Source organism: Copadichromis virginalis, linkage group LG8 (genome assembly GCF_057382275.1).
Source record: "Copadichromis virginalis isolate Kocher_CV1m ecotype Utaka linkage group LG8, C_Virginalis_male_GT1.1, whole genome shotgun sequence".
In the NCBI taxonomy this organism is placed as follows: Eukaryota; Metazoa; Chordata; class Actinopteri; order Cichliformes; family Cichlidae; genus Copadichromis; species Copadichromis virginalis.
Window position 1 is genome coordinate 16,948,124 of NC_140625.1, and position 17,181 is coordinate 16,965,304.

The 17,181-nt window shown below is 38.4% G+C and overlaps 1 protein-coding gene across 1 annotated transcript in view; it reads right to left on the minus strand.

Annotated features, from left to right (window-relative positions):
- Positions 1-2,450: 2,450 nt before the first annotated feature.
- ngfrb (nerve growth factor receptor b) overlaps positions 2,451-17,181 on the minus strand; it is a 35,581-nt gene continuing 20,850 nt past the window's right edge. Inside the window, exons 4-6 of the mRNA XM_085466248.1 lie at positions 10,496-10,727; positions 7,898-8,058; positions 2,451-6,052 (exon numbers count right to left, since the gene is read on the minus strand). Coding sequence (XP_085322374.1) covers positions 5,709-6,052; positions 7,898-8,058; positions 10,496-10,727 — 737 coding nt within the window. The 3' untranslated portion in view covers positions 2,451-5,708. The remainder of the gene's footprint in view (positions 6,053-7,897; positions 8,059-10,495; positions 10,728-17,181) is intronic.

Genomic DNA, 17,181 nt, shown 5'->3' on the forward strand with positions numbered 1-17,181 from the left:
GCATTTGTATGGTCCCTGTACCCTACATTATTTATTAATCTAATGGCCCTTTTCTGTATTATAGTTATTGTTTGTGTGTTACTTTTGTATGTGTTTCCCCAGACCTCTACACAGTAGCTCATATATGGCAGTAGTAAAGCACAGTATAAAATGTGCAGTGCTTTCTGATCCAACATATGCTTTGCTTTCCCCTGGACGGCAATGCCCCGTGCCAATTTCCCCCGAACATAAGTAATGTGTGGCTTCCAACAGAGCTTGTGGTCAATGATCACCCCAAGAAATTTTATTTCATTTATTTCATTTACTCTTTCTAAATATACATTGTCAACACATATTTCTACTTCGATGTTTTTCTTTTGGTTTCCAAACAACATAAATTTGGTTTTATCGAGATTCAATGATAATTTATTTATATCAAACCACTTCTTTAATATCGTTAATTCCTGTGTGATCATTTCAAACAGCTTTTCATACAGTGCAGAAATGATGCATATGCCCATGTATCATTGTGTATATAGTAACATGTCACTGTAGATTTAGCTGCATTTTTCATTTTGTTCTATTTATTATATCAGATAGCTATCACGCCTGTTCTGTTCTGTTCTGTTATAGTCTATAGAAATCTAATAGATGTTTTCCAACACATACAGTGCATGAATTCCAACAAAAACAATTCATTTTAACCATAAGCTACACTAATCTATCACAATATTTTCACACTTGTAACACTACCACTGAGTTAAGTCCATAGTGGCATAAAGTCAGTGAGAACCAGTGTGCTAGCATGTGTCGTTTAATGCACCATTATTCTGTTGTATCACTCACCAGTAAGTCCAGTTGTGTTGACAGGCTGACGGTTTCTATTATGATAGTACCACGTTACCATTTCTGCACTGACCACACACAACCCTCATAATTCATGCTGTCAGTTTGATGAAGGAACTAGTGTAGACTTTGTTTGCCCCCTTTTTAGTCCCCTCTGAGCACTTATTGCTCACTGTGCTGAAACTGTTAAAGCCTCCAGCAATCAGTCTGTCTCATTTGGCTTGAGTTACATATCAGAAGGACGTGGCACTGGAGAAAAAATGCACAGGCCTTCTCCTTCGGACAAAATGCAAAACAATACATTGCTTTTCCAAGATCTAACCATTCTAAAATCGTTAAGATACATAAATATGAGCACTAAAGTCTAAAAAGTATTACCAAAAGCTTAAAGTACTATACTGTTTGCTTGTGCAAATTTAAAGACAGAGAAAAATAGAAAGTAGACTATGCCACTTAAAAGCATATTTATGAAATTATCAACCCATATGATTAAATAAATACAAAAAATAATAATTGTCCTATATATTCAGATAATTATTTATTTAATTGAGTACATCTAATTTCTAATGTGCATATTTGTGTTTGTGTGTTGTTGGATCAATACAGAAGATGAGTGCCTTTAAAAGCTTTATTATTGGTTTTACTGCTTGTCTGCAGTAGGTTTTTAGCAAATTCACATTAAGTACAGAGCAGTATATGTATTTGTATACAAGGAACAGTGATTTTCAGATGTGTACAGCTCAGTCCTGGTTCTGCTATGAGTCACTATGAGCTACATTACCAGGGATTTACCCTCAAAAGAAAGCCTTTTACGCACAACCCTCATTTCATGGTTACTTTTAGCCCTCAGAATCAACAAATATTATTCAGGAAAAAGCATCCATATTCAATTGCAGCTTCTGATAGAAGGACACACATACATTTTATTGTGTTTACCATCTTTTGGTACAATGAAGAAAGAGCTTTCAAGGAAGGTCATTCTATTGTGGTGGATATCATTGAGCAAAACTATTAAACTAAAATAATCCCCTTAAGCATCATAAAACCAAAGCAGAGAAGAGGCCCTACAGTTATTCAAGTGCTCTGTTTCCTGCAGTTTCCAAGAAGAAAAAGACTTAATTTACCAGATTAAAGTTTATATTGACAGTTTCGTGTGAAACATTTTGTTATTGGTCAGGAAAGCTTGTAAGGTTTTAGGCAAAGAGCTTTAACTCTCACATTAGCAAATGAGCTGGTGCAAATTTTTAAGACATTCAAGACAAATGAGGCTTAAATCACTCTATCAGCCTAGTTCCCCCCTTGAAAGATGTGCCTTTATGATATATAACCTATGCAGTGCAATAGTATATCACATATACACATGTAATAGTATTTATGAATATTGGTACAACTATCGGTTAGTGGTTAATATAACAGATTATTAACCGATTATATATAACTGATAATTACATATAATCGATTAATGACTTATTTAGGAAGAATGGTTTTTAATTAAATAATCCGTTAAATGTTTTAGGAAGGCAAAATACTCTCATCTTATTACAGCTAGCAGACAGCTGATTTAGCTTAGCAGGCAGCTAGCTTAGCTCACAAGTTTAATCAATAACAAAGAAAAGTACCGTAGATTACCATTAGCCATGTTTATTTTTCTAGACAGTATTTCAACTACATTTTGTTCAATTTGCAGAAAGGCCTAAAGTTAAACAAACAAACATGCAGCTTATGTAAAATTTAAAACCATCAATAGGAATGTGTAGACGCAGACGTGGACGTTTTCCCGCCACTGATGTTTTTTTTCCTTTTGTAGGTATGTGTACAACTATATTGTATATCATGTGACATTGTTTGACTTTGTATTTGTTGCATTTTAATGTGTTCACTGTATGTGGTGGATACTTTGGCTGCCAGTCTAAGAACCAGTGGCTTAGCATGAACTGGAACCGCTAGCTTGTTTTGCATTTCTCTCTTTCTATTTCCATTGAATTGAAAACACGAAAAGTTTGTTTTTAAATGTGTGATAGAAATTGAAGGAGCTTGGCTTGACTGGTCTAGTTCTGTCTAAAGATAATAGCTGAAGCGGTATGGTGCACAACCTCCTGCAACAATGAATCTAGTTATTTTTAGGTTTTCCCAGAGGCAATACTTGTTCCTGTCTTTGTAGCTTCATTTATTACATTCCATATAGTAACACCCATTGTATCGCTCATGGCATCTAATTCTTAGCAAGAAAGGGGATAAAAATGTTATATCATTGTTTCGTTTTAGTATTGTTTCTTTAGTGTCCCTAAAATCTAATCTTTTGAATGATATTGCAGCTTATTATTTTAATTATGCTTTAACCTAAGGGTTACTTGGCTGGGTGTCTAACTGGAGCATTAGAATCTGTTTAATCCTGAACTATATGAAATGTAGATTGAATTTAGTCTTTTTCTTTATGTTAGTAGAACTGAATAATTTGTTAACTGCCTTAATGAGGCGTGGCTGTTCTTTTGTTCCTTTTGTCAACAGCCCTAGAATTGTAATATAGTCCTGTTCACATACAAGTATTATACAGTGGCCACTTCCAGGCTTTAACTAAGATAAAATGTAGAAAAAGACAAATTATTTACAATTGAAATCAATAAAAAATAATATTTACAAGTTACAAAAAAATACAGTATAGCTAAAAGCAAAAATCACATTAGCCGCCTGGAAAGGCATTTGTGATGCAAAATGTAAATACATGATTACACATTTAAGTGCTACAATCTATAGGACAAAAACAGAAATATAATACCATGTACAGTTGTTATTTGAGAATTAAATACAACAACCCTTACAGAGTAATGAGAATACCTTCATTTAAAGTAACACTACAGCATGAAGCTCAGTATGCTAGCGATTAGTGACAATCTGTACTCAGTAGCAACTGAGGTTGGTGAGGACGAGGATTTTATGTAGCAAGCTAATTAATCCTTCAAAAATTCTCCAATGAAAAAAAAATCCAAAGAGTTGAAGCTTTAAATATCAACATAAACACAAAATTGAATATGTTTTGATAAATCCTAACCAAGCTGGCAGAACAAAACACAATGCAGAGAGCGCATAATGCACTGAAGAGATGAATGCATACAATTAAACAGTCTAATTAATGCAACTGCCGATTCCTGGGTTTCCCCTTTACATTTAAGTAATCCAAAACTTTTCCACTTGCCCTTGTCTGAATTCATCCCACATCCTTCAACTTGTGTCTCCACTGACTTGCCTTTTATCCGGAGGTCATTGTTCCCAAACAAAGAAGAAACTAGACACCCTCTTCTTTTTTTCTTTCTCTGTCTTATTAGTCTGTTTGAAGGATTGTCAGTTGCGAGAATCATTGCCCTGGATAAACACAGTCTCCTTTGTGTTTTTGTTAGTTGTAGGGTGCTATAACAAATCAAATAAATGTAATATCACAGTTAAATGAGACACCCTGAGAAATTAAGAGAAAAAATTGAAAATCCTGTCATTTTTCTTTTGCTTCCTAATCATTTACAGCAGTTTATTTACCGGATAACTGGCTGACAATGAGTTGCTACTTTGTGCATGCTGTTTACTGTTAATGTAGTATTTCATTATCTACAGCGCAAATTACAAATCATATAATTGTTAACATAATTAGGCACACAGATATCTAATATTGGCTACTATTAATGACAACAAACAGTATATGGTCCCTTTGTCACAATGTTCCATACCATATATGGCAGGATCTGATCATTTCTGTGTCCTGTACTATGAACAAGACTGTAAATGCATACATGAGCTAACTGTGTATGCGTTTGTGTGTGTATATGTACACTACATGCATGCAAACCTAGATACTGTATTTGGGTATCTATTTCAAGTATGTCTATATCTGGCGTGTGCATTTGCCTGCATATCTACATATTGTATACATGGTTGTTACTTATGTTTTGAATTCTAGGTCTTTCCCTTTTCTGGGTCAGCATGGAGTCTCTCTCTGAGTTTCTGTTAGGTAGACAGGTCTGAGCACACAGGCTGGAGTCACGTTGCCTCCATCAGTGACCTGGCCCCACAGTCAGCCCCAAAGTCCAGGCAGTTAGCACTTGCTGGGGGAAAAAAGGAGTCCAGAAGCCGATTAAGAGGAAGCTGACACTGAGATAAACGCTACTGCTCCATCTCTTAGATCTAATACAAATATTTAAAAGGACGGTAAAAGTTTTTTTTTCCTTCCTTTTTTTTTGGAAAGAGAACAAGTTCATTGAAATGTATCCAAACATCACTTCCTCAGGTTGTCACATTTGCAAAGATCCAGACATTCAGTGGTATGCAGGCCTCGTCCAGTAGGAGTAACAGGTTCAAGCCATTTGTCAACTTAAATTTAAACAGTGTACTTAAACATGGCATTAAAACGATATAACTTGTGAGTTAGTGTCTGAGGAAAATCTTTGGTAGCAGAGATGGGAAAGTACAACACAGACTTATGAAAGGGTAGCAATGGCTGGATGAAGATAATATTAAAGATGCAGAGGACCAAACTGGAGAAAGAATAAGAGTCAAGATTTAAAAAAAAACCTTAACTTCAGGCAGGTAGATATCCAGTGGAGTAATTACAGACATTTGTTTTTTAAGCTTCTTTCTTTGCAAATTTGCTGTATATTTTGTGGATAAATGCAGATTTGGTTTCACATAGCGATATCTATCTGTCAGTGTTTGTCTGATTCCCTGTATTATCCCTTAATTTGACATGATTTTTCTGGATTCACAGCACTGGATCATCACTGTGATTGGTAGCTTCATAAGTGAATATAGCGTAGAGGAATAGGAGGCCACAGAGGAATATTTTAAGGTTCAGGTGTTAACATGTGAAATCACTGTTGAGCTTTAAAAATAAACAAAAATCACACTACAGAAGTGGCTGTTGTTTTAGCGGCACTTGGGCTGAGCACCAGGCTCTGAGCGACGTCTTCACGATTGATTTTGCGCAGCGCCGTGCACAGAGCTTCGATGCTGGCACAGTCCTTTCCCGCCCAGTCAGACAGGAGGGCACAGACCGGATGCTCTTCCTGCTGGAAGGTCGCGATCCGCTCCTCCTCGTATCCGAGAAGAGCTGCCAAGCTGCTCCAGTCGCTGTCGTGCATGTGGTCGCAGTCTTCTCCGTCCGCAGCCCTAAACAGCAGCTTCTCCACTTTCTCTCTGGTGTGGAGGGGAAGAAGCAAACAAGGCTCTTCATCGATGTTGACGACTGCAAAAGGAAAAAAACAAACACAATTATGCATTTTTATTTAAGTTTAAGCACACAGATAACAGCATAATATCTTATTGAACAAAGAAAATATTTTATTCACTTGATGTGATCCACAGAGCGATGGCAGCTGTGCACAAATAACTACAGGACTGTGAGTCATCATTACTAATCGGATTACTTTCTAAATATAGTTTTTATGCAGACAGTACATTCTTTGTCAATATCAGTGTCAAACAACAAGCTCTGATTCACTTTTAATGGCTATTAAATGAAGAAAATGCTTCTTGTTCCCAACTTATTCACCTTGCTCTGACAGATCATGGTTTTAGGACTCATCACTTTGTCCTGTGCAATAATAACTCCGGCAGCAAGGGACTTCACTCTTTAATATTTATAAAAGCGGTCTGTATATTTCAGATGGCTTTTGCGGTTTAAGTAAATTCATTGCCCTACAATATCTCAGGAGTGCCTCATTAATAAAATTCCCAGAGCTTGCCAAACTAAAATGACTTATTTATGGTTTCATGCCTTTACTGGCAGCCAAACTGCAGTTTGTACAGCCAGACTGACATAGTGTATGGTGTTGAATAGGACAGAAAACATTATGATGACACTCTGACATCACTTCATTTTTTTACTATGAGCTTTTTGTGTAAAATTTCTTATGATTTTGAAAGTTTTGTGAGGCTTTGATGATTTTGATCTTTGAACTCCATATGATAATTAGTTCATCCTCATCCGTCAAATCCCTGATTGAAATAATTATTACTGCACAGGTCCAAGTGATGAGTCCCAAAACCGTGACATATAAGAGCAAGGTGAATAAGTTCAGAACAAGAAGCATTTTCTTCATTTAATCCCCATTAAAGAAGAATCTGACAAATCTGCACAGTCTGCATACAAACTATAGAAAGCAAAGGTTTGTTTCGAATTTAACCTCGTAATGCGACACGTATCATATTTGATACATTAGTTCTTGTGAGGTTCTGAGACCTCTACATCATCAATGTAGAAAAAAAATGCACAAAAAATGCAAGATTTAGTAATTATAATACATTTTTATTGTCGGAAGGTTCAATAAACAATCCAGTGTAAAAAAAAAAAAGAATTTTCTGTCAATTGTCTAATGGTTGTTTACAGGGTCAAAGAAATGTACTCAGAGATATTCCACTTATGAGAATGGGACTAACAGAGTTGATGCCTTCAGCTGTTCACCTCTATGTGATTTAAAAATAGATCACATGGTTTCCTTGGCTGATTTTTAATTAAGCTCTATTTATTTTTTATTTTCATTTAACCTTTATTTGTTCAGGTAATCTCACTGAGACTCAATGTCTCATTTACAAGAGAGACCTGCTTCTAAACTGAATAAGCCTGTGCAGGCTATGGGTGCGCCTTACAAGAAGTGAACATTAACATTTTAAGTAACTACAAGAAAAGAATCCATCATTGGTCCCAATACTACAGATTACACTTTAAGATATCAAATCTACTTCTAATTGTGTTTTTCCAAATATAAACAGGCTTTTCAGGACCTGATCTGCTAAAACAACACTGAAGGTCTGAAGGCTTCATCGCTGTTGTAATCCTCTCCTGCTGATTTGCTACAGTAAGTAAGTTTTCCTGAGAGAGGGGAGGGTGGGCCTCTTTTCGTAAGACACTGACACTGTTTAGGGTGCAGCCTACGGTTTACTGAAACCCAAATTTCTGGTTTGCTGTCCATCAGACTTATCATATGTTTACACCCAGTTTAAGCACATTAGTTTGATAAATGAGGGCTATCGTGTTTCTCAGCGCTATGACAGCGGCCCCTGTGTCGTTATACTGTGGATGAGTTTTAACCTGTTTGTGCCTGATTCTGGCCCTGCTGCTCCTGCAGACTCTGGCTGTCCACAGAAATGCCACTGTCACTGTGTAGCTTCTCCCCCTCGGGTGACGGGGTCTGGTTCGGGTTGGGGGTGCAGTTGTTGGCTCCTTGCTTATTCTGCTTGCAGCTGTTCCACCTGTATGTGAACGAATCAGCACAGAGACTCATCATACCAGAACTCTTAACACACAAACCGGTTTCCCCTTTTTAAATTATGTTACGTACACAGCATATAATCAGTGAGCTGCAGCTGGATTATAACTGTATGGGTTCAGTATGAGTATCTTTCACGTACACTGTTAGAGCAGGCCTACTGTGTTGTTGTGTGTCTCCATAAGGCTGCAATATGGGTGTTTTTCTCATTTACCGGAATTTAGCTCCTTTATTTCTATTGTTATTCGTGTCTTCGCTGGACATAGTGTTTACCAGTCTCATTACCCTTTTAATAAAATCTTATTAATATTATTTTTTTAACCCAAACATTTTCAGCCATTTCTTGGAATGATACCATTTTCATGTAGCCATTTATTCTACAGTAAATATGAAAGTAAAACATAACAGATCTCATCATAGCACAGATGACTTCTGCACTAACCTCTCACAAGATTTTGAGGAAACTTGACCTTGAGGTCAAGGTCACTGAGATTCAAATTCATCTGAGATTTTCAGTAGATTCTGTAGGCTGAGGGGCAAAAAACTACAAACCCATATCAAATTCGATTCCACTTCATCTAACTGTGCACCTTTCAACTGCTTCTAGCATTAACGCTCCCGCTACTTTTAGATCTCTTCCTGGAAGTTGTGTCAAAACACTGACCGTTCAACATAAATTTTATGATTGATGTCCAACAAAAGCAAAACAAAAATGCTGTTAGTGTGTTTGAGGCTCACCCTGAAATAGAAGATAATCTAATCCAAGTGGCCATAGCTTCCAAGCACTAGGGATGGGTATCGTTTAGGTTTTATCCGATACCAGTACCAAACCGGTACTTTTGAAATGGTGCCGGTGCTTAAACGGTGCTCAAACCGGTGCTTAAAGAATGAAGAACACAAACCTTGTCCAAAAACCTCTCATGTTTAGCTGTTTCCCACTTTCTTTTGCTGTGAAGTACAGCCAGACTTTTGACCGCTTCGCCTTGGGCGTTTTTAATCTGTAGCTCTGCTCTAAAAGAACGTACGTACCTGGGCCCGCCTGCTACGCTTGCAAAGGTAAAATGATTGGCTGGAATCCAAAGTGTATGACATTTCAGGAAAATAAAGCACCGAAATGTGCGCTGCTTTTCGGTCTGGTTACTACCGTTTATGTCAGAACCGGTGCTATAATGGCACCGGATACCGGTACCCATCCCTACCAAGCACTGTTTTAAAGTAGATGAGGGCAAATTTAATCAGATATGATTTTTCCAAATATTTCTGTAGCTCATACCTAACTGCACACTCAGACTAATGCGTTTATTTTTCCTATCAGCTTTTATTCCCAGGTACAGTAAGGTTAGGTTGTCACCGTAGCACACATATGTAGCGAACCAAAAAAAGGACCTGAATAGGTGCGTTCTACATTTCTGCACATATCAGATGATGACAATGCATATAAGTCCTCATTCGCCCCAAACCCAGTAGTGTAACTGAGGTGAATTGAGTGATGCTTTTCTCCTCAAGACTGAGAAGCTGTCTTTTATAACTCAGACTTATATTCCAAAAGGTAAAATTGTGAATGCTTTAAAGCATTTGAGAAAGACACATGACTTACAAATGCTGCTATCTTCTCTGCGCTAGTTTAAAATAGACTGAAGGAAAGTGAAAAACTGTTCTGTAATTCTTTAATTCTTTTTGGAAAACATGGATGCCTCATCCTCCAGACTAAAGAGGAGAGGGACCATCAGTAGAAAAGTCTGATGGTAAGAGGGCGGCATTCATGCCTGTGGAACTGGCGACATACATTCTGGAAAGGCACCATCTGTGCTGGAAGGCATATAAATACTTTAGAGCAGCGTATGCCCCCATCCAGATGGCGTCTTTTTCAGGGAAGGTCTTCCATATTTAAGAAACACAATGCTAAACAGCACACTGCATCTATTAAAACAGCATGACTTCATAGTAGAAGAGTCTGAGTGCTGAGCTGGCCTGCCTGCAGTCCAAGCCTTTCACCAACTGAAAACTTAGAGTCTCATGAAGGGAATAAAAATAATACAACAAAGATAACCCAGGACTGAGCAGATGGAATCTGTATCATACACGAATGGGACAAAATTCCTCTCTCATTTACGCATTTACAGACTGATTATAAAAGAAGAGGTGACACCTCTAATTTGAGATCAGAGTTGTAAATCATTGTATTCTGGGTTTGTTTGTTTTTATATTTTACCCAGTGTGCCATATTTTTGGGAATGAGGGTCATAAATGAGCATCAGGTTTTAGTTATGATTTAGGCTTTATGACATTGACAGATGCCAAAATTTGAAGTTTCTGAAACTCTGCTTTTTTCTTGTAGTTGCAGTGGGTCATCAGGTACCTTGAGATGGCATTTTGCTCAATATGTCTACTTTTCAGTGTGTTTCCTGCTTAGTCCTCACCTCTTGAAGATGATGAAGGCCACTAATCCAACAACAACAGCTGCCAGGATGGAGCAGTAGATGGGGATGAGTTTATCATTCAGACCCTTGTAGAACTGCTGCTGGGAATCACCACTAGTGGTGGTGGTGGTGGTGCTGCTGCTGTCTGTGGGGACCTCTGGTACGGGTTCATATGTTAAGTCATCAATGGTAGTGGGGGGGAAAGTAAATAGAGACCCTGTGGTGGACTGACCTGTAAAGGACAAATATGCACAGAGAGAAATTCTTGAGTTTTGTGAAGATAGAACAGCAACAGGAAATTAAAACATTCACAGTTTTGTTAAACATTTATTTTTGACCACTTGGATCATTTACCATTAAAAAGAGAAAGCTGGCAGTTTTAATACTCAGAAGGCCATCCCTGTGTTGAACGTCAGTCCAGTATTTCCTTTCCCTTATCTTTGTGATTGTGCTGTGGCTAGAGCTAATTACTTAAGAAATATCAAAAAATATATTTTATTTATGATTGAAATTCATCTAAACTTTTATTGCATGTCTTGCCATTACGGGAACAAAAATCTACTTCATAATATTATATACATATTATATTATATAATTAATATCATAATCTACACATAATCTACACATTATCATGTGCAGTACTGACACAATATCAATGCTTCATTTCAAAAATTATAATGAAAAAATGCAGTTTTTCCCTCTTCTGTCCTTCTTTCAGTGTCATGGAATATTTTCATCACTTCCTCATGTCTTAGGTTTCTATTTCATATTTGTCACATTTGTCAGATCATCATACAAATGTTATATTGGATTTAATATTTGATTTTATATCTGACAAAGATAACCCAAGTAAATTTAAAATGTATTTTTTAAAATAATGATTTTATCTGTGATGACCAGAGCTTTTGGAAAGCTGGGTTAAGCCACAAACAGCACTGATTACTACCAGACCTGTTGATTCAACAAATCTAAACTCAAGATTAGTTAAGAAACAAAGTCATTGACACCTATCAGTCTGGAAAGAGTTACGAAGACATTTCTAAGGCTTTGGGACTCCAGTGAACAACAGTGAGAGCCGTTATACACAAATGTAGAAAAGTTAAAAAACTGGTGAACCTTCCCAGGAGAGACCGGCCTACCAAGACGCATTCAGGAGGTCACAAATAAACCCTGAACAACAGAACTGCAGGCCTCACTTGCCTCAGTTAAGGTCAGAGTTCATGATTCAACAATAAGGGCAGGGATAGCTCAGTAGGTAGACTGGTGACCCCATGATTGGAAGGTCAGGGGTTCAAATCCACTGAACGGCTACCCTGAGGTACCCTTGAGCAAGGTATCGTCCCTACACGCCTGCTTAGTGGCTGCCGACTGCTTCACTGAATGAATGGGTCAAATGCAGAGAGAGTAATTTCCCCACGGGGATCATTAAAGTATGCATTATTATTAAGAAAGAGGCAAAAATGGCATCCATGGGAGAGCTCCAAAGAGGAAACTACTGCTGACCAAAAAGGACACAAAAGCTTGTCTCACATTTGCCTAAAAACAATTTCAATGATCCCCAAACCTTTGGAAAAATATTCTGTGAATGAAAGAAAAGTTGAACATTTTAGAAGACTTGATCCCTGTTACATCTGGTATAAAACTAACATAGCATTTAATAAAAAGAACATCAGAGCAACAGTCAAACATGGTGGTGGTAGTCTGATGGTCTGAGGCTACTTTTTTGCTTCAGGACCTGCATGACTTGCTGTAACGATGAATTCTGCTCTCTACCAAAACATCCTGGATGAGAATGTCCAGCCATCAGTTTATTCCCTGAAACTCAAGCTCACTCGGGTTATGCAGCAGCACAATGATCCAAGAAACATCAGCAGGTTTACCTCAGAGTAGCTCAAAAACAAAATGAAGGTTTTGGAATGACGTGGTCAAAGTCTGGGCTTAAATCCCGTTGAGATGATCTGGCATGACATTAAACAGCCCATTAATGCAGGAAAACCCTCCGATTAAAACAATTCTCCAAAGTAGAGTGGGCCAAAAATCCTCCACAGTGATGTGAAAAACTCATGGTCAGTCATCACAAATGCTCGATTGAACTTCTCACTGCCAAGGTGTGCACAACCAGTTATTAGGTTTACGGGGCAATTACTTATTTAAATGTGTACTAATACGAAACTACCCCATTTATAGACTGAGAGCTGTTACACAAAGTCTTCTGAGCATTGTGTAACAGTAATTGTAAATTATATCTCAGTAGAAGGACTGGTAAACACATCTGCGGTCTGCTAACACAAGATAGGGCACTTCTTATTTCCAAAAATAGAAATACAACTTTCTGCTTCCTCTATAAAAACTGAGAGGAAATGCAGAGTGAGATTTAAACTCTGAGTTTGTCAAGCAGCAACGCATGACACAAACTCACCTATTCATTCTTGAAATTAAATTATTGATTTAAACAGATTTAACTGTGCTGCAGCTCGGGTCAGTGCACTTTTGCTCAAATCGGAAACGCTAAAAGTGACCTCACAACATAAATGAATTTCAAGAATTAACTTCATTTCTAATGAAATCAAATCAAAGGATTTTGTTATTTGGAAAAGAAAAACAGCAACAAACACATCCAGACCAAGGTTGTTTTTTCATAAATAGTAGCAGTTTGTTTGATACTCCACGGACTAGGACATTCCCAGCACAGCAATGTGACCGGAAAATGGTTTGCAAAGTTTAAATATAGCTACAGATACAAGTGGTAACTTGGCAGATCACATATTTCTGTGTTACTTTTACTGTTTTGCCTCTTTTCACCACAGCAAGTGTAACAATAAATACTTATTATGCTGACAAACACAACAAGCACTCCCACAACACTTGGTCATACCCCATCCTCCACCCTCCCCTCTCCCCAGGGAGCCATTAACGATGGTAAGAGCAAGTTGGTCCATCCAGTCCTGCCCACATTCCTCCAACCATTAGCAGACACATTCGCTCCTCGCCGCGGATGCGGAAACCTATCCTCGCCTGTCACTTACTTACAGTTACTCACAGCATGGACAGGAAATCAGGCTGTTGGTTTCAGAGGGCTCTAAATACCTCAGGAGAGCCGCTGAGTGCAAGGCATCCATTTTTTACTAATGAGGCGAAAACATTTTTAATGAGAGCTAACTTAGATCGATGTGCTGAGCTGCTGCGGGGATTTTAGCTGAAGGAAATTTGAGGAAGCACTTTATGGTAACAACAATTAACTGAACATCAAATCTACGTCGATGATTCTTAATCATTAACCTTTAAGGCCACAGCTTTTTCTCACTAACTTGTCTTAGGATGACACTTGTGCCCCATTAACCTGAAGCCTATGAGCTGTAAATGTAATTCTCAGTGCCGTACTCATTTGACACTTGACACACAGCGAAAACATTTGTTTTGTGTGCAGTTTTTTTTTAACCCTGCTAGGTATTTACAAGCAGCCCAGATGCCTGTTTGTCTTCGTGTTACCTTGTTATTGTTGGTTCTTTGCCAGTTTTGCCTCCTGCTTAGCTCAGTAAGCCACATGCTTCTGTTTCCGGTGCTTTAACTCACTTAACACGACTTACTTGAAACCATTTTCGAGTATTGTTGCCAAAGCCACAACATTCCTGGTCTTCACGCTTCCATATACTAACTCATCTTGCTTGTTGCATTTAAAGCCAAACTGTAAAGATCTTGGAAACTTTGCATATATAGTGCTTTTTTGTGGCTTTATGGGGAGTTGCACAATACTAGAGATCTAGTAGCATCAGAGACAGCTGAAACCTAGATTTACAGATGAGGCTCTAAAAACTTGAGGCTCATCATCCATCCAGTTCAATAACTTTTGGAAAGTCTGTATCATCATTTTTTTTTTATCCCATTCATATGTACTGATAGCTAACAAGACTTTGTAAATCTGGCATCCTGCTCTCATTGATATGTAAAGGAAAAAGTATGGATGACAGAAACAAAACAAAACAAGAGCCAGTTATATTATACGTGTGTGGGTTGCTGCTAAACTGGTGGATATATTATACCTTTATGAGTGGATGAAGTGCCTAAGAAATAGTATACATATAAACAGGCTTCTGGTGAATCACTACAAGATATCATGTTGCTTCCTGCCCTCTTCAATACTAGGTACCACACCATAGAGAATACACACACACACACACACCACCATCACCGCCACCGTTACCACCATAGCGTGTTTGTTTCTACTTTCTTTACTTTCCAACACACACGTGCGCACGCTCACACAAAATCAGACACCGTCCCATGACAGAGAGCTGCTTTGTCCGGCTAAAAATATGTCCTCTCTCCATCGTTCCTCTTTATCCTTCAGTCTTTTCCCCACATTACATCTGGCTACACTTTTACTCATTCCTACTGGGCAATTCCTTTTCTGTCAGTCACTCCTATGATCATTTAGACCAGGGGTGTCCAACTCCAGGCCTCAAGGCCCGGTGTCCTGCAGGTTTTAGATGTGTCCTTGATCCAACACAGCTGATTCAAATGGCTAAATTACCTCCTCAACATGTCTTGAAGTTCTCCAGAGGCCTGGTAATGAACTAATGATTTGATTCAGGTGTGTTGACCCAGGGTGATATCTTAAACCTGCAGGACACCGGCCCTCGAGGCCTGGAGCTGGACACCCCTGATTTAGAAGTTTTTTAATGTTGTTTTAATCATTCTTATTATTTTCAGTTTTCATGTGGATGATGAGCACTCTTGTGTAAGCAGGCAGCACTCTCAATCTGCACAAAGCTTTAATAATAAGCTGTTTTCAATATAAGGCAATGGTGGCAAAGGGAAGCTGCTTCACTGGCATTATTTGTCTTCCCTCCCATCTTTTATCAGTGTATTTTTAATCTTTATTGTAAATGCTAGGTATATATATCGCATACAGGATATTATTTGTCTCACAGTTTAAACCAGGGGGGTTCCTCCGGTAAGAGCGCGGCACGCCTGTCATTAAAACTATAAAAGTTGAAAGCTGCGGAGACGTCAAAATGACAGGCTCAGTCGGTTTTGAATTATCAAAACAATTATTATATTTATTGTTAAGCATTATCTGGCTGTTAGTGAAATTACCAGAGTTGTCTCGCTTGCTTTGTCTGATAGTGATTCACTTGTGACAGGAAATCCAGGCTCTTGTGCACATTAAGCGTGTAATAAGAACCTGTTGGTCTGTGCCCTTTACATAAGTACTATATAAGAGCAGCAGGACTGTGCATGCAGCTTGTGTTCACAGCAGCTGTGTGCTTGTTTGTGTGTGTGCAGCCACACCTGAGCTGAACTCGTCATTCCAACCGCTTGCGGACTCGTGCAAACAGGTGTTGCTGCAGTTTCAACACCGTATACTTTAAAGCCTGACTTATGATTTAGTCACAAAAGACAGGAGGGGCTCAGTTTGCCTTTCTGTAACTGCATTCCACCTGACTGCAGCCATAACAACCACAAATCCCTGCACATCAAAACCTGAAAAGACATTTGTATATTATTCATTATTCATTAAATGAACCACAACTGTTTTTATAATAGTTGTTACAAATACAAACAAAGCAATGCCCTTCAAATACTGCAGAATGCTGTTACTCTTGTTTTGTCAATCTGTCTTTTGGCCTCTGGCTCACTTCCTACTGTATGCAACCCATCTACTCCTTCTGCACACATGCCTTAGACACACCCATGAATGTAGAGAGTGCCTGCGTGTGGGCACGTCTTTCTGCGTGTGTGTGTGTGTGTGAGTGACTGTTCTGCTGCAGAAAGTGATCAGCACTCGTAGAGGTCAACCAGAGAAACCCGAGAGTGCAGAGGAGTAACTCCATCGCTTTTATCGACCAGGCCGCATTCTCAGCATCTGCTCCTGTGCTCCACTCTCGCCAGCTTTCTCCATCTCGTTCTCTCCTGCAGCTCTTTATTTGTTTTCCAGTGTACTAATCTCATGCTGATGCATTTTCTCTTGTGCAGCTGCTTTCAACTGGTTGATCACTACCCTTAATGTAGAAACAAGTCTGTTTTTTTCCTACAATTTCAAATGACACATGCAAAAATTCTTAAAATGGCAAAAAGGTTGCGGTGGAAGGAGAATCCAGATATAGAGACAGGTGCAGTGGAGGTAACACACTCCCAGCTTTTGATTTGAAGATTGGAGTTTGAGTCCCATCGCAACTTCCTTTAATAGCTAATAGTTATACATTTAAAAGCTATTATGTTCAAGTTTTACTTTACAGTAAGGTCAAGCACTCAAAAGACTTAGGAAGAGTTAGGGAAATTCACAATCAGGTAAAATCTGGGTCAAAGTAAAACCTTTAATGTGTTAAACACACCGTCAAAAGGTGAAACTTTAACTGAAGTGCTTATGCAAAATCAGTTGCTCGTCACAGCCTGCATGACTTTATCACCTGTAAAGAATTTCAAAATGATAAATTGTAGAAAAGTGACAAAACTGCCTTTTTTTTCTCACACTGACAATAATAAAGTACACTTTCTTTCTTTCTTTCTTTCTAATGTAACAAATGACCCAATGCCGCAAAATTACATTAATGTCTCTCTTTATTCAATAATTCAGCCCTAGGCAGCTTTAAAGATAATATCAGTGAGAGAGAGGCTCAGTTTGGCAGAGACACATGCAATAAATCCCGATGAGGACAAAAGCCCGAGTCTCTGAGCAGAACTTT